Below are 26,513 nucleotides of genomic sequence, written 5' to 3'. Positions count from 1 at the left end.
TTAATAAACTATATATTACAGCGCAGTAAGATCTTTATCTTGATTTAAATTATTATTATAGCCCTTAGTGATACAAAGATCTGGTTTAACCTGTAGAAAGATATTAGTCGCCTATCTTTTTATTATAAAGTAAGGGGTATGGGTACTTAGGTAAATATCTAGGGACTATAAGTTCTGCCAGCTTCCTGCTTAATGCACTATTAGTAGTACTATGTAGTATATAATTTATAGCATTATTTGGCGCAACGGAGATAAGTCTTATCTTAAATGTTTATTCTGGCTATAGCTGTAGTAACTTCGTTTCTCGCCCTCCTATACTAATTAATATATAGCTGACCTTGGTATTAGTAAAAAGGTTAACTAGGTTAAAACCTTGCTCCTAGGCCTAAGCTCTCTTAGTCTCCTCTAGTAGAAGTCTACTATAAATCTACTACTATATAGACCTTTAATCTTTGACTATTACTTTAATATCCTAAATAAGCAAGATAGGTATAAAAACTAGAGATAATACTTTATTTCATATAAGAGAAGAGTTTTATATAATCTATTTAAAGTATACTAATAGTGATATTAAGAATGTTTATAATATATTAAGCTAATTAAGGAGATACTTAAACATCTCAGTACTAAATTAGCTAAAAACTTAAAATTAATTCCTTTAAATTAAATAATTTCAAAATATAATTTAATATATCTTACCTAAAGCCCTTAATAATTATATTATATTATTAAGAAGTATTAAATATTAGAGGTAGGTATTATAATATAAAGCTTAGAAAGTAATAGGTATTATTAGAGTACTAGTAACCTTTCTAATACTCAGTATATATTATAACCAGCTTCTCTGCTTCTCTTATATTAATAAATAGCACTGCTAAGTATTATTCTGCTATATTACTAAGAGTAGTTTAGGTTCCTATAATATTAGGCCAGGTAAGATATAATAGAGGGCTAAGATATACTTAAGGAATTCCTAAGTAAAAGACTCTAACCCTTATTCTAATAGGAGGTAATCCTAAATTATCTTATAGAGTTATTATATTAATAATATATTACTTTAGCTAATTCTAGTCTCTTCTTAAAAATATTAACCTACTAATCTAGCTGTTTAAATATCTAAACTAGACACTTGCAGAAGAAGTAATAAGCAATTAGATATAGTAAATCTTAATCTCTTATATTATAAATTTCTCAGGTACTAGTAAGTTTTATAAGGTATCGAGTGTCTAGTTTCAGTTGGTTAATATGTGATATTGTAAACAACCAATTAAGGTATGAAGCGCCCGCTCTGTGACTGAAAGTAGAGCTGCGGCTGTTGCATTTTCCTCTTTCAAGTGAAAGAGGAAAGCCAGAGCCATTGCCCAATTAAGACGCGTAAATGTCTTTTTTACTTGAATTTGGAGCTGCAATCATGACGTAGACCTCTAGGGAATTGACCTTGGTGAAGGAAAGTGGGGAAGGCTTTGGTGACTTAACGGGCTTGGATGGTGATAGTGGTGATAGAGTATTATCGGGGACGGGAAGGAGGGAGGGAGAGGTGGGTAGACGGGGTTCTTCAGAAGGGTAAACAGGGGTAGTTTTTAGCCGTTTAGATAGCCAGGAATCCGTGTTAGATTTCTAAGGCAGAGGGCATCTAATTTTAATTATTATTAGTAGTAATATTAATAGAGGATTAATAGGATTTATTATTTACTATTATTATTATTTTATAGGATATAGGATATAGGATTATAAAAAGGTAAGAAATAGCAGGTAGGAAGAGATAAGGGTAAGGGTTATTATATTAAATAGGAGGAGGGGAGGAGATATAGGGGACAGAGAGGTAACTAATTATAAGAGAGGAATACTAAAAGGGGAGATCTTTGTGGTGCTAGTAAATAATTGGATGTTATTAAGAAGTGGGCCAAAGGATTATAGATGGAGGAGAGATGAAGGCTTAATGGTTTAGGGGGTTTAGATGTGCATGGACACCTAAACCTGGGTTAGGTAGATCCAGCGTATAAATATTTTGGGGTTTATAGTATAGAGACCCCAAAGACATATAACTTTTAACCCTAACCGGGACCCGTTTAGGGTGTGTTTTGACTCCAATGAAGACGGCAAAGACATTAACGGTGATGATGATGATGTTGGAAGTGGGCAAGAAGTGGATGAGAATTATGATGATTGACAGGAATCAAGAAGTCAAGAGGGGACTCTGATATTTGACAGGAGTGTGACTCGATCCCATATTCGATAGGGACTGTGGTCTGTATCACCTGAGTTTAAACGAATCACACATAATGCGATAGTGGGGACTCAATCTCACCTGTAATAGACAAACCCACCCCTAACACCTCAGTATAAAAGAGTTTCGGCTCTAGAAAGATCAGGAAGGGACTACAATTGTTTGGCTTTAATTTTCCACCTCTTACACTCTGTAGGCGATAGTGTTGATCATTCTCTCAATCAGCGACGGTGCCCACCCTGTGCTTGAGGCCAACGAGTCAAATGTCCCAGCCCAATGCTAAACAAGGTTGCGGGCAGATTCGTATTCGTGTAAGGATTGAGCCCAGGAATGAATTACTGTTGTCCATTCAAAATTTGCTCAAAGTACGAACACGAACACGCAGAGGAAATAGAATAGCAAATAGGCGATAATGGTGCATTTCTAGATTGTGGGTATCCACTTGGTGTCGAGCCATTCCATGTAGTCCGCGCGGCATGGGGTACTGTCACCGAGCTTTCTGAAACAAAGCAGAGTTCTCGACGGCATGACAGATCTAACTTTGCGGACACAAGAAAAGTGAAGTCCACGACACCTTGTCACTCAGCTCATTGCAAGTAACGTGCCATAGACGAATGTGTGGGAACTAATGGTGCGTACAATCAACGTTGTCGCCTCCGCAAAACAAAAAACCACTTTATAGCTTTCCCGATTCCCTGCAGAATCTCCTTGAACCCGAGCGCTTGCAACACCGCACCCCTGACCGATGTCTGAGGTTTGGCAGACCACTTGGTGCCCTCAGACCAGATTGAGTCGCAGTGAGAGTCTGCGGTATTTAGCCCCTGGTACTCGCCTTCTGATTGATCCATTCGTCCAAGTGCTTCTGAACCCTCGTTACCACAAGTCTGGCTGTTTTGGTATGGACGATACGGGAAGGCATAGAGGTGGAGAATGGACGCGAATGCCATCTCTATACAGAGCAGCGTATTTGGAATACCGACAGCCCAAGATGGGTAGGATATGTATTCACTGGGCTTGACAGGTCCCCCAGGCTTAGTGATAAAACTGAAGACAAACTACAAAGGATAAAGTATCAGTATTGTTCCGCTGGAGGGTGCCTTCGATTCTGAAACAAATTTGACAGACATACTGATTGGATATAGAACACCATGATAACTAGCTTGATAGCCAGAAACTTCAACATGGGTTGATGTTCAGCAATTCGGTGACGGATTTCCTTGTAAAACTGTAGCAGGCACATCATGGCTGAAACTAAGGACATAATCTCAATCACCATCACCTACGCGTGTCAGCATGATAAGTATGAGTAAATAGTTTCAAGAGCTCATACCCAGATCTTAGCATGTGAAGCGTTGTTTGACTCTTTACAATACACACCTGCAGCTTCAGTGGTGCATTTGACAAGCGCTCCAAGAAACTTGACAATGCAAAATTGCAGTATACCAACGCAGATGGTCTAAGGAGAGAGCAATTAGTATGCTCCAAAAAGGCAAAAGTTATATACACAATAATATGCAAAACTCACATTGAACCATCTTTGGCCATTTGGAGCCTTCCCTGTCCTGTTGCCAAAGCAATAGGCAACTAAACGAATAGGGGGTATCCAGGGCTTTGGCTGAAGTCCGGCAAGATCAGCCTGCAAAGAAGTCATGTTGACGTGCAGAAATTGACAGAGAAGTAGAAAGAAAGCGGCGATAACAAGCGATTCGTAGAACTCGTAGGTAGCGGCGATGTAAATGTGATATCGGTAGAAGAGTATACTGCAGACGCATGCAATGGAATACACAGGCACCATGAAGAGTATTCGAATTACTCTATGGAGGGTCGGCCAGTCAGTAATGGTAAGGCAATTCGTGATGCGTTAGAACTCACTGTCTCTGCTGCGAAGGCTTGGTGAAATTTTGTGCATGCTTGTAGATCAGGTAGGCCGAGACCAGGCATGCCACAAGACACGATAAAGCAGCGATAAGAATGAGAAGACCATGAGTCGTTAGTCCGATGCTCAAGTCTTTTTCATCGACTAAAAGAAGTTAGTGGGTCGACCTCGCGCTATGGTGAATCGGGACACACTATCAACATCAAGAGGATGCTCTTTGCATTTCGCCATGGTTCGGTGAATTCGCTTGGAGGATAATTGGGAGTTAATAGACTTGGTAAGGCACAGGTGGGGGCAATAAAGTTGTTTGATTACAGTATGTCTAAAGCGTAAGAATGCTGTAGGCCCAAGCTTACATATGTTTTCAAGCTCAGGTTATGGATATACATTGTTGAAATCAAAATAATCACTTGAAACGCCGGCTTGGCTCAGACTTGCACTGCCGCGTGGCAAAGCTCAGTCTCACGGAAAATGAACTCGTGTCACGAGCTGTTTTGAGAAGATCTGCGATATGCTTTGTCTGCTACAATATCCGTGAGGTCCGCTGAAATTGTCGTATCATTCGCCTTGGGCCAAGCAGCCCCAGCGACATTTGGAGGGGGAGGGTGGTTGATTGGCTCTCAATACGAGACCCTTGTCTATCATGGATACATCCTTGTATGGCGAGTACAGGGCCTGATTCATAGTCCAACATCCCGCTCAACGGGACATATTTAAAGTTTAGGCGAGGTTTTTAGTTCTATTATGGTTCAAGGATAGTATACGTCAAATTCTTCGAAATTGCCCTCTCATACCCTTTAGAATATAATACTGGATTTCCAATATCGTAAAAAAAGTGCATTATATATAGGGAAATTCTTTGTTTACTGACTGGTAGATGGGTATGACCGGCAGGTGAGTACTGCATGGTAGGATATACCTTTATCAGAAATTACTATAGGGCTGGCTATGAGTAGAGAGGTGCCTGTTGGGAGTATTAAGCATGGAAATAGCTCGAGTACATATACCGCTCCGATTTAAGAGGTCTTGTAAATGATCGGGGTGAGGTCCTGCGTGGCAGCGATTATAGATAGTTTAGCTTAGCACGTCCTGTGCCCTAGTAGGGGACTTTTCGGGGCTGATAACCCCCCAGACGAAAACCCAATAAAGGATGTTTGACGTTCACGGGGGAGAAATCTGGAACAGGGTCGCTGTCCGTAGTGGGCTAAATCAGCGTGATAGCCTGTCAATGCTTATGAGATAAGAAGGACCAGGGTCTCGTATTCCTGACCAATAGGAAGCGGGCTGATACAGAGAACCTTCGGTCCGTGTTGTCGGACTTGGAAAATGCCGACAAAGTAGAGCTTCTGTCAGACATTACGTGTATTCGGTTCACTGATGTGACTTGGTGTATTCATGTTGTGTTCTGTTAAACTCTGCCCCTTTAGGGCGTCGCCATTTTGGCGCGTAATCTGAGGCATGCAACGGCTTCCAGTTCAACCAATTTCCATTGCAAGGCGCAGTCAATAGTTTTATGGATCCCCAAAGCTCGTGTCTGTCAAGTTAAACCATGCCAGGGGAGAGCAATGGCGCTGTCATGCAGGATGATTAGAGACTGCTACAATCAAGCTACCGAGAGATCCGATCACTGGCAAGGCGCTCTTGAGCCTCAGATCCTTACACGGAGACGACCAATTGGGGGTCTGTCGATACGGCGAAGCCCACCATCGGTATATACAAACAGACCGACCCGACTTCAACTTCACATTCCGTTGTTAGAGAAACGCGTCACTTATGCAAGTCTAAGCCATTGATTAATTGATGCTCGGTAATCTTGATGATATCAATATGCCTGATGCTCCATCAACGGCTCGGCTACTTATAGTCAACGACATGTCGAAACTGGGAAGTGAAGAAATCATTTTTTCCACAACCACTTGCCTAGACACGAATTATCGAATTAATAGCCAAAAAAGTCTCGCCTTGCTTTGTGATTTTCTATTGCTCTTCAATCACTAAACACCGGACCTTAAAATGGTGAACTATTATCGCTACGAACCCTCTCTTCCCGCATCGATTATTTTCATCGTCATCTTCGCACTCTCATCTGCCCTTCACCTCTTCCAAATCATCAAGACAAGGACATGGTTCTTCTTACCATTCTTAGTTGGATCAATCTGTACGTTTACTCCTGTACCACTCACCTCTGCCAACAACTAACAGTGACTCCTCACAGTTGAAACTGTCGGCTTCATCGGCCGTGCGATTGGCGCTGAGCAAGCACCAGATTATACGTTTGGTCCTTATGTCCTACAGACTCTACTCCTGCTTCTCGGACCCACTTGCTATGCAGCGTCCATTTACATGATCCTGGGGCGCTACATCCGACAATTGAAAGGGGAGCAGTTTTCACTGATCAGGCCGAGTTGGTTGACCAAGATCTTTCTGCTTGGCGATGTGATCTCTATTGCTCTGCAAGGGATTGGTGCGTTTACTGTCTCACTCCTCATATCGCCGATACGTATTGACTAGAAATTTGTAGGTGGTGGAAAGCTCGTGAATGCTGATACCCCAGACGATAGAACGAAAGGAGAGGACATCATCATCGGCGGCTTAATAGTCCAGGTCCTGTTCTTTGGTCTGTTCATAGCTGTAACGGGGCTGTTTCACTTCCGATTTGCTAGGCAATCTACAGCACAACCATTCATCTGGCAGAGACTCTTAGTGGTAATCTACGTGGCAAGCGCCCTCATCCTTATCAGATCGCTCTTCCGTATGATTGAGTACATTGAGGGGCATGACGGAGAGCTCCAGTCCAAAGAGGTGTACGTCCTTGTCCTCGATGCCGTTCCAATGACCATTGCCAGCGTTAGTCTCAACATCTTCCATCCTTCGAAGTACATGAAAAGCGCGAGAAAATCCCTCAACGATTCGGATAGCGAGGTCGGATTGAGTGACCCGCAGGGCCACTCGTTGGGAACCATGGTGAGCAGAAGGCAAGAGGTTTAGGGTTAAGTCAATTAATTGGTTTCATCCGAGTTGCGCTGTCGCTTCTCGGAGGGTAAGTGGTTTGACTTTTGTTTCATTTGGGTAATCTTGTCTTCTTTTCTTCTGTTTCATTCCTTTTGTTCTATGACTGGCACGGGTATGGAGATCACTAGGTTTTGACACTTTAGGTTGCGTGAAAACAAGGGATAAAAATCTGTTTAAACTATATAAGCATTTAAAGTTTTAATTGAATTTTCTTATGCTTAATATAGGGTTGGAATGCTTATTAAATGCTTCATATCCACCAAAACAGCAAGGTAGTATTGGTGCAATAAGATTCGATGCTACTTTGTTGCATTACTTAGGGCCTAGGAAACTAGACCCGAAAGCCTATGCCCTGGTCTGTGTGGAAATTGCAGCTAATGGCAAATTGGTGGCACGCACAGCAGAGGGTCACATAAGAGAGGATTAAAAGAGCCTTGATTCTATGCTAGAAGAGGGTCGGCAGTGCTCCTTATATATGGAGCGTTGATCCATAGGTGGCCAAGCGAACCAATCGGGCCAAACCCACCTTCTGACAAAATTCCCTGCTAATCTTGACCAGCGTCTCAGTCGACTCAATGGCATTTCTTGTTGAGTGCCACAACAAGGTTTTCAATCAACCGAGGCTTATACCATCCGCAAAAGGCTCCATGGCGTCGCTGTTCACTTGCTGGTAGATGTTGGTATTATTTGTCGTTACATACAGAAATGGATGGTAGCTGATACATAAATAAAGTTCAAGCTTGTGCACAAGGTTTGACTCGAGCTTGGATGCTTCGCCACACTAAGCACGGATATTAATTAAAGTGACGTCGGCCAGGAGATAAACAATACCTTTCTTTACCTTCAAACGATCTGTCGGCCGCTACCATTCATTTTTTTGCCTTCTGAGCTCTAGATTCCCTCTCTTGCTTTTGTTCAATTTTTCACAATATTTCGCATCAGTACCACTTTCATAAACGTAAACATAAACATAGCTCCTATGATTGACGTCAATACCTCATCCGATGCATCCGAGGTCTCAGCTCCCGCACAGCGTCGAGCACATCGCAAGTCAAGAACAGGCTGTAGACCATGCAAAACCAGCCGAATCAAAGTAGTTCTTCCTTAGCTGGAATAATCGCTCGTTAAGCTGACCTATTCTAGTGTGACGAGAATCGCCCGTTCTGCAAGAATTGCATTAGGAAGGAAGCGTTATGCGAATACTTTGACACAAAGTCTCGGTCAAGAGGCTGTTCAGCTAACAATGTGAAGATCCTTCCAGTGAGTTATCAATCACCGGTCGAGGTTGAGCCCATTCTTCCGATATCGCCGGCAAGTAGCAACTTGTCATCAAGCGACCTGTTTGCAGGGCGTACTGGATCGCCAGCGGAACAGTTGCTTGAACGCCAGCTATTGCATCACTTCGTTCAGATGACGCAGCGGGCAACTGATATTCAAGCCACATGGTTACTCTGGATTCTGGAGCAGGCTACTCATTCGCCGTATGTCCTCAATGGGATTCTCGGCATCTCCGCATTTCATCTACGACGGTTTAATGAATTTGATAAAGCGCTTGAGGTGGCTTCACACGAGTATATGGCTTGTGCAATAGAGGGCCATAGAAAGGAGTTGAGAAGTGGTATGAGTAAAGGAAACAGCTCGAGCGTTGCTGCAGTCTGCGCGCTCGTCTCTATTCATGCCAACGTGAACGGATACTATCTTGCGGGCGAGAATGACGAAAGGATGCCTCATGGCTGGTTCATCTCATTTAGGAGGTCTATGAACCTGTTTCATACGGCATCACCCTTGATCGAAAACCCGACAATCAGCCAAGAATTCAAGACCATCTATCCAACCATCGATAAAACGACTCATCCTAACCCTTTCAGCTTCTTACTATATTATAACCCAACATCAACGGACATAAACCAGGAGGAGGTTTCTATTTGCATGCCAGCAGTGGCTTACCTCTCGTATATCTATGCAGAAATGACTACAAGGAAGCCACTTCGTTTCCCGGCCGCCCTATCAGCGAAATTCATAGATCTTCTTAAAGCAAAGAATCCTCGGGCTTTGGCTATCAGCGGGTACTTCTTTATGGTGGTAAAGCAGGGACGGCAACTCTGGTTAATTGATGGTGCGCCGGAACGAGAGTTTGATACTATTATGAGATGTTTGCCTAGGGAGTGGTGGTCGGTCATGGACTGGGCAGTCCGAGTGCTTGGGTGGGTCGATAGGAGGGCTGAATGATAAGATATTACCTTTTCTGAAAGCCAACCAAGTCATATAAGACTGACAAACCTATCAGTAACCATTATACTATATAGAGAAAAGAGCTAAACTGTCTTCACTACAAGCCTGCGAGCTATATTTATTTATCTCTATCTATCTGAAAAAGAAAGATGACCTGCCTTTTTATAGCGCAGATTTATCTTCTGTTAGTCCCAAACACTTGCCCTCTACATGATTCCACACTCTATTGTGGCACTCCGCAAGAGCCCATTGATTCAATAAGCCTTACCACATCCTCAAAGATGTATGTAAGTCGTCAGCTGGATAAAACGGTTGTAGTGGGTGGAACCCGGAGTAGAGTGCGTAGGTGGAAGACCTTACCCTATTGGCGGACAATGATCGGAATGTCGGTGTATTGCTAGGAGGTTCCATAACAAACGTCTTCGGATTTCATAACGTTCTGATAACAGCAAAAGTAAAGAGCTTATAGATGAGTATCATCAATCCAAACCAAATGGTTCTTTTCAAGTCGGCACAATGCAAGCTTCCCGAGTCGAGATAACTATCATGCGACCATGGCTAGTCTACATGTTTACGCTGTCAACAAGCGGACCGGTCAAATGAACGTAAATATCGCGATGAACCATTCAAAAAGAGAAATAGGCAAGCTACAATTGAAGTTGCAGAAAGTGTGTCGGAGTAAGTCGACTCTTCTTGTTCATGGCTGGTACAGGCATATTAAATAAACAATGCAGGTTGCAGTAAAACCACACTCATAGCTCTAGCCCAGATGTGAATATCGAACGCATGGTTACCAGCCCTCACAAATATCCAAGTCCTGGATGGCTCGGTACCTCCAGCTACCAGACACTCTTTGATCACATTCCAATCAGGGACTATGGTACACCCACAAGCCATGTTTCCGAATGCAACTACCTAGATAGACCCTTGGAAACTGTCGCCACCATGGCAAACATGTCTCATGGCTAAGCTGGTGGACCAAATGCAGCGGCTATTGTCGTTATCATCCTGTTACTCCATGCTTCAACAATGGCCGGCCCAAGATACCAACTTGGCGCTAGCAGGCATCGTCGTGGATAACTGTGTCGAAACTATGCAACATCTCTTCCAAGAAAACCCTGAAACATCTATCAATAATGTTGAAACGGCCAAGCTACTCTTTGCCAAGAGCGTCCGTCCCATAACCACAGATTCAGCAGCTACTCTAGAAGATCACGCCTCCCAATTCTGGCAGAAAAGTGCTCGATGGGAGACTCTCGGCCTATTTTCAACGGCGGTATCAAGAGCAGCTATTGACATGAGTGACGCTCAAGGTTCATGCAAAGCCAATATGACGTGTTGTGGCCTCTCGCGACTAGCCATGCAACTCTCAGATACATTCCTCGACATTGCGGTTTCACTTGATTGCTTGAATGGTTTGCGAGTCTTACCGCAACATAATAAGCTATTCTTCACTCCATGGTCGGTGGCGATCAAAGTAAACAAATCATATGTCTCTTACAAGTTTTTATTGACTCTATCATTTCAGGCTTCCATTCTTGGAAAAGGCTCGGAGATGTTATAAGCGCTCTATTCGCTCTAAGTTTCAAACATGCTACTGGTGGACTTGACAACAACAAGCGTAGCGGCCTTGGGCGCGCCTTGGTCGAAGGGTCGAGAAGAAGTGGAACGAATGTTTGAACAACTTGATTGGCATCATGGTACCAAACGGGGTCAACTCACTGGATAGCTCTCTTGATAAAGTCGAAGATTCTTTTAACCTAAATAGCCTCTGATTCAAGAGTGCTTAACTTATAGAAGGGTTGCTATTGTCTGGTAGGATGCGTCTGCAGCTTGAATGATGGGGCATGATAGTGTCTGAGCAGTGCTTCAGGAATTGGTAAGCGGTAGAGCTTATATCATCTTCAGGGCCGGCCTATCAGCCAGAACTTGGATGCCTAAGATGAAGATGAAGGCTATTGACTGCCGGAGCTGATGGACGCCCCTCGGATCACGTCGATGTCATTGGTCACTGAAGACAATCCCTGTTGCTCGCCAAGGTGGCTGCCAATAAAGCGTGATTCACAATGACAAATCCTTCTGAAACTAATGGGGCATTTCGGAAAACGCTTGGCTCATGCATCAAGCACGGGAACGAAAGAAGCGCACTGCAGCAAAGACATGGGAATAAAAGCCGAAAGGCAAATCTTTGCGCCATTATCTACATTCATTTACATATATTCGATCCATCACTTAGCAGGGAGAAGCGGGCCCAAGACATCTGAAAGGCAAATATGTGCCATACTGGGTGTTGTTCAAGTAGCTGGATACCATTGTTTCTGAGTTCGTTAGTAGTACTAATCGGCATCTGTTCGAACTTGCGTTACTGCCATTTTGCCCGACGGGAACTTTCCCGGCAGTGGATTCTACATGAGACAATCTCTGGAATGGAATGAATTCTCTCATTATAATGAAAAGACGGAAGTCATGATCTCATCGAGTGATTGGTCGGTGATCCAAGTGGCTTGAATGTTTGAGGCCCGACGGCTGAAAGACCTATTGCCCGTTTCGGACATATGCAGGACATCGGTCAGGGGGGATAATGAGACATGCAGGCTCGGTGACCTCTGATATCAGCAAATTGTGAACAGAGAGTCTCAGTTACTGGTAAACCTTTGTGATGAAATGCGGCAGGAGACTTCCAGATCTGGATCTTCTTGAGAGACAGGCAAGAGGTTGGAACGGGATTCGACTGATAAGATGACAGGTCATCGAAGGGATAGGACCTAGACATGAAGATCAAGATCCAGGCCGTGTCTCATCGTGCCGTGTCTCGGGGCGCCACTGGCATAGGTCCCTTTTAGACAGTGCAAGATGGAACAGTACTTTCCACCAAATCTCTGCTCGTCATGGACTCACGGAGGATGTTTCCTGAGTTGCATCCCTCATCTTAACCGGCCACAGCCAGAAACTGGCGACGCAACGCTCTCATATCTGCGGGTTTTAGCTGCCGCATGAGACACTTTCACATCACACCGACACTCACATTATGTCATTAAACTTTCAGCTGAGACAAGATATGCCACCGCGAGGACAAAACCCCGAATGACACAGAACGCAGGGGTCACATCCAAGCTCGTCCCGGAGGATATATAAGGCTTGAACCACCCACCATCTCTGAGTTCCTTACACATCTTTCACCACACACAAACTTCACTTTTAACAAGCTAAAACCGTACAAACAGACACCATGAGCGCACAGGGTAGGTCAAACCATACCTCAGACCGTCTACTCATAGATACTTACTTTCGTCACTAGGTCAAGTCCGGAGCGTCAAGCACGGCAGCATCGGTGAAGTCGAAGCCGGAAAAGGCTCCATCACCAGATACGCCGATGGCCGACCAACGCGCTTCACCTTCAAAACAAAGTTCGACCGCGCCCCACACTTACAGGTAACGCCAATCTTTATTGATCCAAAGGCAGCCTTCAAGAACTTCTGGATTTATCACCTTGCTCCTTCGGGAGACCAGGCGGTTGACGAGAGTGGCTTCTATCTGGGGTGTTGTGGTGAGACGGGGTTGACTATTCACTTTGAGTACCTTGCTACTGCTGTCTATACGGCTGGGGATGAGTGAGAGGGTGATGAGATCAGGCGAGATTGAAGGGGCGATGAGGGAAGTGCCAGGATAGTATAGATTGTTAGATCTGTTAGGTCTCAACTTTGAATACGAAAAGATGAAGACGAAGAACAATGTTTATGTGAATAGCAAAGTCTGCCATCCATCCGACGCCTATCTGAGCCTCCGAAGCTGATTCTAACATATCTTGAGAGCCCTCAAGGAACCGAAAGGAAAGCGCCGTCGTAGCTGTGTGGCTGAGACGAGCCCCTCGTCGTGTTCTGACACCGGACAAGAGGAGGATGTTGGTGATATGTCTTACTTTAAAGTCGAAGCTGGCTTCCCGAGCCCTGCTGGTGCCACTTTCTTGACCAATGAAGAGTCTCATGAAGCGGCGAAGAATTTGTCAAAGCCCAAGACGCGCCGAGCTCCTGGCCCCGCCGGGGTCAATTGTTTTATTCCCTTCAGGAAGAAGCGCAAGTACTAAAAGTTTCTTGTAAAAGCGCAATTTGTCCAGCGGCAAGGAAGTGGGAAAGAGGTTGGAAGGGTTGCTTTGTGACATGACAGTATTGCTACTATTGACTGCAGCTGGACGGGTTAATAGAGGATTGATACGGTGAGACTGGACTAAGTTATCGATTACAGTACTTGGACTTCTCTTTGTTCTAGTAGTCTTTGTTGATCTCTGTTCGTGGCGATTCGATGTAGGAACATCTCTCTTTCAGTCCACCATTGACCTGCTAACAGCCATGACGATGCAACTTTCATGAACCTAAGAGAAGTTAATCAAAGGTAATCCAGGTCATTTAAGACTGGTGAGTCGTTGGGCAGCCTTGGTCTTTCAGGCCAGCAGTGATTACTATAACTCAGCTAATCATACAGTAGTTATATGCGACGAAAAACAGGAAATAGATGCAGGCCATTTAAGCGTTAGTTGTCGATGAATGAATGATTTATAGCTGAGAACAAGTGGTTAATCTCGAAAACGCTCCTTATCTTCATCAGGGAGATGTTGAGATATTCACGACCGCAAGTAACTTGAAAACTAAATCTATCATCTGGAATGGCTCAGGCGGACCTAAATGAGGTAAGAAACAAACTAGGACAGAAGTTACCGTCACGCAAGAAATGCGATCTATATCGCCTACTACGATTCGCCGATATTTATCTAACATCCATCAATTGAGTCTTGGAGCACGAAAATACCCAGCGGCCGATGTCTACACAGGCCATAGTTATCATCAACTGTGATTGTGACCCGTGCATGTCTTGATCTACAGGGTACGTTACTACTCCAGGTCTCGTACATCAAATCAACTGTCATCCGAGGCGTCATAACGCTACCGAAAGAATATGACTTGAGAGATGGAGAGAGAACGGCTCTGGTTTCTAGCAAGATCATGTAGCAGTCAATAATGGGTCTCATTATCCTTGGTCGACTGATGCCGAATCCTGCACCTTGATGCCCATTTCTGTTCTTTGGTAATGATGGCTGAAACACTAAGTGGGTGCGTATCGTCGAGAGAGATTATTATGAATTTAGGGAATAAATAATTGAGAGCAGAGTGAATAAATCGCATGTCGCTTTGACATCAACTTGCCAAAAAAGATTCCAGCTGTTTGTGCCGCGACTTGATATGGTATGCCTGATATTGATGGGTAAATTGCAAAGTTTGCAATTCTCCCTCGCAGTCTCTCTGGTCTTTACGGCGTTGGTATGCGATACCTATGAATGGAATCACAGAACCTTTTTCTTCAGAGTTGTGATGGTTTGCATGAGCGAATTATATGGACTCTGCGTCGCTAATGAAGGGCATTTACTTCCGGATATTAGAGTTCATCAAAAGTCCTCAGTGCGCGCCAAGCCAGCGTCAATCAACCTTAAACTACAAGATAAGCACTAAACAGATCTCGCGATCTACAGTTTGTCATCGGAGAAGGAAGAACCTGCAGTTATCGCAACAACAAATCCACAATTCGATCCCTGAGCACGGGACTTTCTGGGCCTATCAACGTAGGCATTACCGAACGCCTGGCCTTAGAGTCATGGTAACGGACCGCTTCTTCTACAACGATTTGTTCTGCTCCCACCCATGGATAGCATCAGGTGAGATATCCTTAATCCTCTTAACGGCCTCAATCGTGATGTCTCGTGGTCGACTTCAGAATACCCAACTCACAGCACCATATACCCATATTCGCTCTTCCTCACGATTTTAAAAACTTGCTAGACCTTAAGGCGGGTGACCACACATCGGCCACCAAAAGAAGGCTAGTACCTCAGAAGGAGGGGCTCATCAACTTCTTGGACATCGAACTCCCCCGACATATTCCATCCTTTGCTTGTATTGTCTATCCATGCGACCAGAAGATTGGCCCGTGACGTTTTTCGCTCGACGATATAGGACTGGATGCGACGATACTTCGCGTTGGCATAATCTGGATAGGACTAGCGAGTACTTTATAAGAGGCAGTATAAGTGACGTACGGCTGATGCTAGGAGGCTTTGAGGCACCCCGTGGCGCTGTCAGAGGCGTCATGGCTTCTGAGTCTGCGATGTGGGGCGATGCTTCGGGTTCGGGAATTGTGACATCGATAACTGTATCAAGAGCTATCCCAAGGTCGGGCATCTCGATACTGGGAATTATGGTGGATGATCCTGCGTTATTGTGCTTTTTACCGTTGCAATGGAGTGAGTGAAGGAAGAAGATCTGTAGGCTTCAACATCTTGATAATTCCAACTCATTACCTAGCTAGTCTGGACTGATGATCTGGATGTCAAGAATTCTTGGGTTATGGTGCTGTACTCGATGCAAATTCTTCTCTCCAGGTTCTCGAACCTTGACAAGAATTAAAAACTATGGCGTTATTTGACGGAGTTCGTAATTTTGTATTGAAGAACGCTTACTCTTATTGGTTATCTGCAGGAGGCAGACCAATATCACAAACAACCCCGCGTAGTGAGGCGGGAGGCACACCATTCAAAATGCCAAAGCGGTCAAGTGTACACGGGAGGCCGGCCAAAGCTGCGTTGTCCGCCTACGTGATTAGCCAGACGCTGTAGCCCCTCTAACTAACTTCTTATCTCTTGCATCGAGCCTACTAACTACGTGGCAAGACAGCAAGTTTTTAATTCAGAGTTCCGCAGGGGTTCAATGACTCATTTCAATGCGCTTGTTCTTTTTGGGTAGCAGATCGACCATACCAAAGAAAATATGCAGCATGTGGCAACACAACTGATTTATGAGAAAAACAGCGTTCTTCACTATTTATATGTCAAATCTGCACGAACTCGCAGTCTGGGAAATTATTGGTATGATTTCTAGATGTAATACCGATATTCCCTAGCTTTCGACCCGTATCATGTCTTCCCACTCGAATATGCCTACAGCACAAGCACTTCATCAGATGCCGACTAGCATTGAGGGCATAATAGTCCCGCTCCCACGCAACAGGTATCAGAAGCTCATCGCCAGGCTCTATGAAGCAATGATAATGCTCTGGATTGAACAACCGATTCAAGGTCCACATATCACTGCCAACCACGATAACATTAGTTTGATCGCCTCTCGCCGCAGATTCATGACTGGGCTTGCCTACATCTGCGACTGGGATAAGGGCGGAAGTACTACGACATCTATTGCGGTCCAAGACTCTGAAGACACAAACACTTTCTGGGTGGCTTCGAATGAAGGATTCGAGCGGAATTCGCACTCTGGGACACCGAACTTTTTGAGGGAATCTTTACAACGCCTCCAATGCATAACACAAGTACCAGATCCTAATCCAGCTTGGTTAGCTCGCCAGTCGGATCATTGTGCCCGCTTCTTTACCATATTTGCAGCCCCCAGAATCAAGAAGGAAGCAAGCCTATTATCAAGAATGGCAACATCATGCATTCAGCATCTGAACGGCATGGTCACTCGTCGTGGAAACGTGACTGATACTGGGACGTCTGATAATGTTATTTATCTTATGAGCATAACTAATGAACTCTTAGAAGCCAGAAGTCTTGAAAGATGGCTGCATCATTTCCAGTCCCGAGAAACACTGGAAGCGTATGACATATGCATGGAAGCCTACAACGCTCGTAACGATCCTCAGATGGACACGCTCCGACGATTGAGTCAAGAAGTGCTGTCCAATGAAGATGGTGAATCGCTGGCAAAGGCATCGCGGGGAGCAAGACATTTCGTTGGACGCCTTGCGGAGCATATTCGCGTTTCGAAGCAGCTCGTTGAGGACGCTTTGCGTGCAAGAGAGGTCCTTGATGTATTCCAGGTGTCCGAGATACCTACCCCGTTATGTGTCCAGCCTCCAGAGATTGATCCCTCTGTCACCCTGGATCGCATACTTGGGAGAATGATTCGAAAGGAGGATGAGGAGCTTTCCAGTATCAGACAAGGCCTTTCTTCTTTGAACAGCCACGTTGGGTTGGAAGAACGGGTCAAAGAGCGACTTCTAGCGCTACAATCAAACCCCCCAATAGTGCATTGCGAGGTTCAAGTCCTGGATCATTTTCACAAAGGCAGAATGCGCTTTGTGGGCGATGACCGCTTTGTCGGAACTAGCAAGTTTTCATGCTTATGCTGTAAGCTATACTATCGACACCACCCTTCGAGACCAGTTGAACCTGATTCTCACGAACAAATCTACCTCAACTGGGGACCTGTTGGTCTAATCGAGGGACCCAAAGATGCATCATATCTAGAGTTGAGAGAGACACTTAATCCTGTCATTCATGGTCTTCGAGATGGGTTCTTCAGAGCTATGAGAAACAAAGGTCTCTCGAATTTCAACCATCCCAATTCGATTACCGGATTGACTCGCTCGGCGGACACACCGGTCAACAGTGATTCGGATGTTGAACTAGATTCGGAACCGGAAGGTGGAACTACGTTAAAAGACTCTTAGTAGTGGATTAGGCCTGCGGAATTTATGTATGTTCATAACCGCCAGACTAGCCCAAGTTCGTCAATTGTCTTCTTTCCGAATTCTTTCCATAGCTAGTCACTCTATGCTCCTGCCTTCCTAGCTGGGAGTTCTCAATGGCAACATGTTCTTTCGCTTTCTCACTATTATAGATATTCCTCTATCCAAAGGCCATCTGCTCATTCTCCGGTAGAAACACTCTTCTCTCCTGATCAGCGATGTCCTCATCCATCTTATTCTCTTTACGTGCATTTTGATTATCCTTTTTGTCGCTCATTGTGAGTCATCTTATACAGATTCATGGCAGTATCGTTGGTGAGCTGCTTCTTTCATATAAGCTTTTATCAATGGACCGAACCTAAGACTGCCACCATCAAGTCATCATCATGTCCGTCCAGGTTAACCGACAGTATTCTCCATCTCAGGTCAACCGTTCATGGTGAGGAAACCATCAAATGACAATTATCCACCATAGTCTTCTCTGTTCATTATGAAACCCCTGCTTCCTGAAAGTCGACATGCACGGAGCCAGAGCATGGCGCAGATCAACTCCATGAGCCACCGCGAGAAGATCTCGTCCTCCTTTAACCGTGTCACCGGCCATACTCAAAATATTGACTTCTGTCTATTTTATATGAGTCGCCCTCGCTAGACTGTAGATTATCATTTTGTTTCGTTATTGAACCGCTTGCTTCGGCGCTGGCTGACGGTATGTTCTACGCAACCTCACATGTATTGAATGCATTGCCAACAAATCCTTGTTTGTCCTCAAACTGTAGGGGAATTGACTGAGACTTGGCGCGATGCTAAGTTCTATTGTCTGGTGATATTCTTAGACATTGCCCATGGAATGCGCTCGGCGACTTTGATCGATTCAGCCCAGTCATCAATACCACCAACACCCTCTAAGCCGGGGCGCTAGACTTCTATCAGTACCTAACACAATTCTTTCTTTAAATAAAGTCGAACATGCGAGGCACAACCAGGTCTGGGGTGGTCACCCTTGTATGAACTATCGGTGTTCGATGTATGTTCAACTGGCCGTAAGCTTCAGTCCCGCTGAGGCGAGTTAGCACTTGCAGACGACAAAGAAAAGTGAATGGAAACATTGAAAGGCTTAGTCAAAACTTGGGGTAACTTTCTTAAATTTTATATATTTTTACCGAAGGTTATGCCCTGTCGAGACGGTTTAATTCTTCGCGAAGATTTATTCTTCCCCTGACCAAATCGGGACAGAAACTGCAGGCACAATACACACCTTTCCCGTTGGAAGTTAGTTGCACGCTGCCAGATAAATATTGCTTGTTTGGGTTATCTGTAATGTCGTGATTGGCAGTTGATGAAGGCGTCCATCATACAAGGTTCAGAGCCCCTACATCTCAGGATCATAAACGAGGCAATGATCAACGACTTCAGGTCGTGTTCATCAGCACCGCCATCATCAAGTCGCACGTCGCCCACCATAAATCGCTGACGGGATCAAGCACGCTGATAGTTTCAACTTATTGACAGGGCATCAAGAAGTACCAACATACTGCTCGGCTACACATGAGATAGACCTGGAGCATGGCCAAAACAACTTCTTCTTTCAACAGTAAGAATTAGAGCACAAGCTCCAGCGCAAGTGTCTCACGTCTTGATCTCGTCATCGGACCCCTGAAGGCTCACCCCGCGGCGACCAGCCGTGTTTTCATTGCACCACCAACGAGCCTTGGCGCCGCAAATGTACCCTGGTGGCCCCCACGGTAGCCGCCAGCACAGGAGCCAATTGAAGTCTTTACAGTGACGGATCATTTGTAGGCTCTTAGTTCATGTTGTAATTAGTGGAATGTATGGGCCAGGGTTTGATGGCTTTGATGAATCTGGCCCGGAACTCTGATTAAGACCACCATGAACACGTGACGTTGAGACTTTGCCCTTTTCCTGTTAACCATGATCCCGACCACCGTCCATTATTACGCTTACCGCTGACTCATATCTAGATTCTCAGCTTCGCAACGCCACCGTCCATCGACCACACATAGCATCCCACCATCATGATAGTACCAAACACAGATGCATGCTGCCAGCTGGGATGTCGCGTTTTGCTTCGGGCCTCGCTCAAAGAGATTCGCTGGTGTCTTCCAAGTTCAACATATCAACCTGGTGACGGTTCGTGATGTTATTGACAATTTGCGTCCAAGTTCTTAATATGATTCCCTAGATGGCGTTGGTATACCGCGGTGCACACGTAGTCAGCTTCTGGCAGCCTCAATGTGTATATACACTCAAGCTTTCTACCCATTAGTGCACTCCCGTTTTACACCCATCATCCATCAAAGCTTTTTCAACGTTCCCATACATAAGTTACTCATAAGAACAGTGGTTCCTTAGTAAAGAGTACTGACTCCTGCGCGGCCGAGAAGAAAGACGAAACTCGAGACCAATTTCATGCGGCATCCGGCACAAGAGACATTGACAGTATACTATATGCAATTTGCGTCCTATTCTGTTGCTCAAGAGCATCTCGCCGCCGAAACCAATCCAGAAAGGCGCCATGCCCTATGGGCTCCCAAAATGCAGCAAGTTGTTCATGACCTCGAGTTTCACGCTAGCGACAAAAACATTGTCGATAAGGAGATGGCCTTGGTAAGATACTATTTACCTTTCCAGATAATCCTAAAACAGCTCAAGAACCTATTTCAGGCCGTTTAGATGATGGGGATCCAAACGAGAATCCCAAGAATCAGACTGAGGCTAAGCTATCCAGTGTTTGGAAGAACCTGCATGGGCATCTCTGGATCATTTACAGTCATCGCGCTATGAGAAGAACAGAACAGCAGGAAGCAAATATCCGCCAAGCCTGACCTAGCTCAACTCCGCAACTGAACAATCAGAGAAAATCAGGATTAGCCATCATCGCTCAAGGGCCTCAACCTGCATGTCCGACGCACTTGGCCGAGGTCCTCTGCGATGTTCCCGTGTAACAGCAAACCACGCCGACGCCACCACCCAACATCCTCTTCTTACATTCTCACTTAACCTTTCTCCCTTTTTCAGACGTTCTTGTGATAATTGCTGTCAATAACTACCTGAGTACTTCAAGGAAAGTTCCTATAAGCGATAGTAATGTCAAACTAACATCACCGAGTATTAGAGCCCGGGAAAACCATGCCGCTGTTCCAGACTCTTCACGAATTTCACGAAACTCGCGTTTTCCTTTGCCTCAACGAGATGAAGTCCTTATGATGTCGATACAACATCATTTGGAGAACCCACTGTCATACATTTAGTGTGGCCGGGCTTTGGGCTGCAATCGCCGAAGAGACTAACTCAGCACTTCGTGAGGGACGAATACCGTGTTTGCTAGGAATACCAGGACAACAAGCACGAGATATAATATTAAGAAATCACGTTCATGTAATACAGCAGCACGAGAGTTATCGACATGATTTTGAAACCGCAGAGCGTTGGAGTCTTGACCTGCTGAGCTTATATCGTTAGGCAATTCTTGAGCGGATTGTGCTTGAGGAGGCTTTGCTGGATTAATATGTAAGTTTGATGCTTTCACCCTGTTTTTTGAGGGCAAGCATTCATATGCTATAGGCTATCTCAGATGCTACCAAAGTCGCGGTAGTTGGAGATGTTTCTTACGGGAAAGCTTTGGTGGTTCGGTCAAGCAGGGACTGCAAAGCGAGAACCTCGCTAGTAAAAGACAAAAATGGAATAATCCGCCAACTATGGAGAGTGTGCTAATATACAGGTACAAAGTTCCTGGCGATCTTGCGCGGGCCTTGCTGAAATATCGATGAATTTGGTCTAGGGAATAAAAAGGGGCTTCTAGAAGTTGGTAGTTGAGCAGGATTCGCTCTGTAGTGAATGTGTTAGCTGTATCTGCAGGCCATCTATTGACTGGCTAGTTCAACCCCTATAGCTAAATCATCGGGTTGTACGCCAAGTTAAACTCAGGTTAGATCATGTAGACATACGGATCGACGACGACCATCAATGACTTTGACCAGGCGGCCCCACGAGGCATCATTTGGTTCCTGGATATCTAGACGATTAGCACTTCGTGATCTGGAGGATCCTCAAACGTTCGTAGGTCTCGATGTGATGGAGCTCTACTGGAAATTCGAAAGCGAAGGGAAGGGAAAGAGGGTAGATATCTTGATGAACACGATACCAGGAACAGCAACCGAGATCATCTACGAGCAGTGATATTATTCCGGACATAACATTCATGTCCATAGAGCACCTTCAACAGTTTTATCAACACACATTTTACTTTTTGTTTTTAAATTTTTTTTGTATTTTATTATTTTCTGGTCTAAAAGATGTTCCCTCCACTTCCGATGCCTCTTTTTTTTTTGGTCTCTTTTTTTGTCAGGTTTATATTTTTCGTCTTTTTTTGTGTTTTCCTATTATCGTATCGACTCGTCGTCCATGCCTGCATTCGAATCAGGTCTTCTCCTAAGGCGCACCAATCTTTCGATGCCTCTTGTTTTGGTTTTCTTTTTTTTCGGGTTTTGTATTTTTTCGTCTTATTTTGTGTTTTTCTTTTGTCGTATCAACTCGTCGTTCATGCAAGCCTTCCAATCGGGTCCTCTACCAAGGCGCACCAATCTTTCATCCTTGATACAGTGTCGTGTTTATATGCCCATAGCATACCAGTCCTCCATCCTCATCCAAGGGTTGAGTAGATACCGACTTAGTTGAAGGGGGGGTCGGGGCGGGGATAGGGAATACCCACCCGACGAGAATACACGTACACTTCGTATTCATGTTCGCAAGCAGGACAGTTTGTCCAGTTCGAGTGATAAGTCTCATTCTTAGACTCAAGACGTCGATGGTATCCTTGGCCGCGGAGTCGTGCGCCAGCGCACATTCGGGTCTCTTCGTTATTTCCGAGATACTTGCCGCAGCGGCGGCAGTAAATGGTGGTGTAAACAATACTACACATGATGGCGATGAGTTGATAGTAGAGTGGGTGGGTAGAGAAGTAAGTGGCTCTTGTTAGAAGAGTAAAGTAGATGCTGATAGAAAGTAGAGTGGCTGTTGATCGTGTTGATCGTAGAGTAGAGTGTTGGGTGATGAGAAGGAAAGGAAGCAAAGAGAATTCTGGAGGCTCAGAATCAATAAGAGGTAGTGGTCTCTAGCTGCCACTGGCATCCGTAGATGGGGAATAGAAATTGTCACTGGCAGAGGAGACAGTGACACAGGCTGCCAGTGCTATACGGATATGGGGACCATAGTGAAAGAGGAACGACTGTTGACGTGAACATCAGTATTATGAAAGCACCAGCCATCACTGCGTGTATTTGGGCAACCCACGGCGACTGGGCTTGGTCTTAGGTTGTTGATGGTGGTAATGGCGATGATCAGGGCAGCTGCCGTCAAGGTTATCAATCCGTATATTGGTCAGTCATTGAGGAGTCTTCGATAATGCTTCGCGATTCTACTCACGTATCATGGACCTAGCGAGAAAGGTGTTTACTACCAAGGGCCAGGTCCTCTCTGTCTGATGAAACCTGAGATTTATCACTACAAACGAGTATATAAAGTTCAACTAAAACTCTCATCCTCTGCGCTCTGCTGAGTAGTTGTGCCATTATCTTACTCGAAAATCAATCGAATTCACTTTAAACAACAAAGTAGTTGCTTTAAGACATTGGTTTAAAGAACACTTGTTCTGTATCCGTCAAATTGGCGAACACAATTCCAGGATCAAGAGCTGTGGGTCGGTGAAACTACCAGCACAGCGTTTCTTTGACCACGTAGGTGAGATCATCTATCGAGGTCTCGAGGTTCAACTAAAGTGCTAACACTTGCGTTAGTCTTTTCGTTAGTATTAAGGCGCCGCTCCTACGTCCCAAAAGATCAAAAGAGCTGGGGATGTTGCCGCAAGCACTGCTAGGAAAGGAACTGACACTGTCATTGAATACGATTTTAGGCGGATGCTCAAGAACCAGGAGATTGAGTCACCTGGGTTTCTGAACCAGTAGTTAATATTCCTACGTGTTAACATGAGTGCCCTCAAGTCTAATTACAATGTGAGCGGCCACGGCAGACAAAAAATAAATGAACAAGGCTTGAAACGCAATCCCATAGTCAAAAAAAAATACTCACGTGCTTAGCATCACATAATCGCTTGTATTGTTCTACTATCACACATCTGTTCAAAGACCCTGAGACTTCCGCTAATTTATGTGGTCAAGACCAAGATGAGCAACGTGAGAGACGATGACAATAACGGCGCTGAGATTCACGATGAAATCATGGCTTCTGCAAATCAGGTTGTTGACAACGCCCCAGTAAGAGATGAATTAGCATTAGGTTAAAATGTTTTCTCAATTTAGATTAATTATAGAATAGATCATTTATATAAGATTCGGGTTTCTCATTCAGAATAGCACTACTGTAGTTGAAACGGTGTCTTTGCTCTATGATTAGAATAGTTCGCTGCTGTTGCCTTTGTCTCCTTCTGCGGGTTACCCTACAGCGTTTTCTTCAGTTCGAGGCGATGCTGTGGAGCTGGATTCCGACGCTCATCAATGAGATCCACCCGCTGGTATTCAGAGACATATATGTATTTACTTTCAACCTGTTTGGAAGCAGGATACTTAAAGAGCGGTTTTTGCTGGGGCTTATTTGCCAGTTGTTTTTTTAATTGTCAATCATGTCTGGAGTGAATTCAGCATAAAATAATGCAGGACTTACGCAGGCATTAATCCATAACTGTCCCCACTAATCAGGCATCCACTGAGTCCAACATCGTGAACTGCACGGTCTCTATTTACTTTCCACTGCAAATTAATCTCACCTCAATTATCATCATTTGCAAAACGTCTGCTTCAAAATGCATCTGAAGAAACTTCCTCACGAGGTAATACTCGAGATTATCTCTCACATGTCAGGCCATGACCTTACGGTGCTGGCTCGGGTTTCCAAATACTTGAATCACTTTGTTCAGCCTCGATTATGGACCGTGATCGAGCTTCATCACGCGAGCGTTCATGTCCCTGGCCGCCTCTGTCTCCGCGACAAACCGAAACCAGGACAGTCATCCAGAAGCCTGATATTTGCAGAGAGATCGAGACAAGGAACATTGAAGGCTGAGAGCTTTTTGATGATGTTTGAGCCATTGTCATCTGGCGCGTCGGGAAAAGATATGGAACGATTGAAAGCGGTTGCATTGCGAGTTAGGTCATTGAGCCTTGTTTTGAGGGCCAATTTCGAACTGAAGCATTGGTATTTACTACAGCACTTGACCAATCTCACGCACCTTGAATTACATGGTAGCCATGAATTTCTTGGTTGGAACTACATTTACCAGGAGAACGAATCAACCCTGCTTGAACAGCTCGATCTTCCCAGCGCTGGTCCCTCAACGCTTCGTCATGTTAAACTCTACGGATACATAGCTCGTTCCCTTGCTGCGTGGGTCTTAAAGACTGGCGTCAACCTTGAGCGTCTTGAGCTCGGAATGCTTGAGGGCGGGGTTGAGATTGAAGATCCTGCATCAGGCCATCGTCGCCGCGGAGAGCCATGGACTCCATACCATTTTTATCCTGCCAATATGATGCGCGTGCGAAATCAGGAGTGGCTGCCGATACCACGACCTTCGTCGTGCTTTCTTCCCTCGGAAGTTCAGAACGATCAGGCACTTGAATTTAGCCTGCCTCGGCTGAAGCACCTTAATCTCTGTCAGCCTTCTCGTGGCGACGATGCTATCGCAGAGGATATGCTGTATTACTGGTCTGTACGCACTGAGCGACCTGCACATAAGAGCTGGCGAGAGATCGTCGTAGCTTCGAGATTGACACTCGAGACATTAGTCTTGGAGCAAAAAATTGGTGTTCATAAATATGCCCACAAACAAGATTCAGAGGTATTCATACAACCTGACCCAAGTGGTATTGGTAGCGAGAAGCTTTTAGACATGGTCGGGAAGCTACTTACTCACCATGACTTTCCAGCCCTGAAACATGTAGAACTGCGGGGGATGTTTATCAGCACTGACAAAGGTGATTACCCTGTCTCAGGCTCACCAGTCGGCGACTTTATGCTGTTGATGCGAAAGAATGGTGTTAAATGCGAGGCTAGACGCGGTTGTATGTGTTGGTTTGATGGTGATTATGGTGGCGCGGAGTGGGATGCGTGGAAGACAGATCTGAAGAATGAAACGGAGATAAGAGCGGAACAAAGAGGAGAAGCGGTGGTTACAGAACTAAACAGTGAAGAGCTCTTAGCTAGTGTTTAGCCAGTATCTTTCGTTAACGGTAATTGTTTTGTCTCAACTTTGAATGCAGCAGTTCAGAAGGAGACCGCTTGATTAAATTTATCTTGGAGATCAGCGCGAAACACTTGATCTTAGATCATATGTACGAGACTCCAGCCACAGTTACTGGGTTAGGCGAGGGTGTGGAGCATACAATTGAGTGGTTCGGAAGAGGCCGTGACGGCGCAAACATAACAGAGATATGGCCGATTGGAACGTTGGCACCAATATTCTGACAAACTTTGTAGATGGTGATGGGGAAATGCACGGTATTAATGATGTAGAACGAAAGCCTCTTCATGCGGCTACAGGTCACGAAGCAGGTAAGCTACCTCCAAGACGAATGCCTTGGGTATTAATGATCTGTGCACCGGAGT

At 44.9% G+C, this 26,513-nt stretch overlaps 8 protein-coding genes across 8 annotated transcripts; 7 read left to right on the top strand and 1 right to left on the bottom strand.

The window, feature by feature from the left end:
• Positions 1-2,868: 2,868 nt before the first annotated feature.
• Positions 2,869-4,473, bottom strand: FOBCDRAFT_192675 (organic solute transporter Ostalpha-domain-containing protein; the record flags this gene model as incomplete). The annotated part of the gene is made up of 6 exons (XM_031193089.3): positions 4,298-4,473; positions 4,100-4,247; positions 3,753-4,041; positions 3,558-3,683; positions 3,357-3,506; positions 2,869-3,282 (listed from the first exon to the last, which is right to left on the bottom strand). Exons 1-6 carry the CDS (start codon positions 4,332-4,334, stop codon positions 2,869-2,871), a joined length of 1,164 nt encoding a protein of 387 aa, XP_031031935.2. The 5' UTR covers positions 4,335-4,473.
• A 1,643-nt stretch (positions 4,474-6,116) lies between these two features.
• Positions 6,117-7,091, top strand: FOBCDRAFT_148408 (RTA1 like protein-domain-containing protein; the record flags this gene model as incomplete). The annotated part of the gene is made up of 3 exons (XM_031193088.2): positions 6,117-6,261; positions 6,319-6,567; positions 6,625-7,091. The coding sequence occupies 3 exons, from the start codon at positions 6,117-6,119 to the stop codon at positions 7,089-7,091; spliced, it is 861 nt and encodes a 286-aa protein (XP_031031934.2).
• An 881-nt stretch (positions 7,092-7,972) lies between these two features.
• Positions 7,973-9,430, top strand: FOBCDRAFT_171150 (uncharacterized protein). Its single transcript, XM_031193087.3, has 2 exons — positions 7,973-8,208; positions 8,259-9,430. The coding sequence occupies exons 1-2, from the start codon at positions 8,095-8,097 to the stop codon at positions 9,342-9,344; spliced, it is 1,200 nt and encodes a 399-aa protein (XP_031031933.2). The 5' UTR covers positions 7,973-8,094; the 3' UTR covers positions 9,345-9,430.
• Positions 9,431-9,628: 198 nt separating this feature from the next.
• Positions 9,629-11,027, top strand: FOBCDRAFT_208863 (uncharacterized protein; the record flags this gene model as incomplete). Its single annotated transcript, XM_059609253.1, has 6 exons — positions 9,629-9,634; positions 9,666-9,689; positions 9,910-10,025; positions 10,106-10,227; positions 10,271-10,762; positions 10,876-11,027. The coding sequence occupies 6 exons, from the start codon at positions 9,629-9,631 to the stop codon at positions 11,025-11,027; spliced, it is 912 nt and encodes a 303-aa protein (XP_059466299.1).
• A 1,549-nt stretch (positions 11,028-12,576) lies between these two features.
• On the top strand, positions 12,577-13,431 carry FOBCDRAFT_281824 (uncharacterized protein; the record flags this gene model as incomplete). The annotated part of the gene is made up of 3 exons (XM_031193086.2): positions 12,577-12,589; positions 12,646-12,958; positions 13,158-13,431. The coding sequence occupies 3 exons, from the start codon at positions 12,577-12,579 to the stop codon at positions 13,429-13,431; spliced, it is 600 nt and encodes a 199-aa protein (XP_031031932.2).
• Positions 13,432-16,307: 2,876 nt separating this feature from the next.
• FOBCDRAFT_281822 (uncharacterized protein) lies at positions 16,308-17,858 on the top strand (the record flags this gene model as incomplete). The annotated part of the gene is made up of 1 exon (XM_031193083.2): positions 16,308-17,858. The coding sequence occupies one exon, from the start codon at positions 16,308-16,310 to the stop codon at positions 17,856-17,858; it is 1,551 nt and encodes a 516-aa protein (XP_031031929.2).
• Positions 17,859-22,638: 4,780 nt separating this feature from the next.
• FOBCDRAFT_208859 (uncharacterized protein) lies at positions 22,639-23,860 on the top strand (the record flags this gene model as incomplete). Its single annotated transcript, XM_059609252.1, has 4 exons — positions 22,639-22,857; positions 23,211-23,275; positions 23,581-23,632; positions 23,735-23,860. The coding sequence occupies 4 exons, from the start codon at positions 22,639-22,641 to the stop codon at positions 23,858-23,860; spliced, it is 462 nt and encodes a 153-aa protein (XP_059468103.1).
• Positions 23,861-24,714: 854 nt separating this feature from the next.
• On the top strand, positions 24,715-26,118 carry FOBCDRAFT_265671 (uncharacterized protein; the record flags this gene model as incomplete). The annotated part of the gene is made up of 1 exon (XM_031193081.2): positions 24,715-26,118. The coding sequence occupies one exon, from the start codon at positions 24,715-24,717 to the stop codon at positions 26,116-26,118; it is 1,404 nt and encodes a 467-aa protein (XP_031031927.2).
• Between the last annotated feature and the right edge of the window lie 395 nt (positions 26,119-26,513).

This window comes from Fusarium oxysporum, chromosome XI (assembly GCF_013085055.1).
Source record: "Fusarium oxysporum Fo47 chromosome XI, complete sequence".
NCBI lineage: Eukaryota > Fungi > Ascomycota > Sordariomycetes > Hypocreales > Nectriaceae > Fusarium > Fusarium oxysporum.
The sequence above is the reverse complement of the archived record's forward strand: the minus strand, read 5'-3'. Positions and strand labels throughout refer to the sequence as shown.

Bases quoted from the DNA above. Each gene is read 5' to 3' on its own strand.
- FOBCDRAFT_171150 (XM_031193087.3), top strand. From the start codon at position 8,095: ATGATTGACGTCAATACCTCATCCGATGCATCCGAGGTCTCAGCTCCC. The intron at 8,209-8,258 runs GTAGTTCTTCCT...GACCTATTCTAG, and splicing joins GCAAAACCAGCCGAATCAAA to TGTGACGAGAATCGCCCGTT.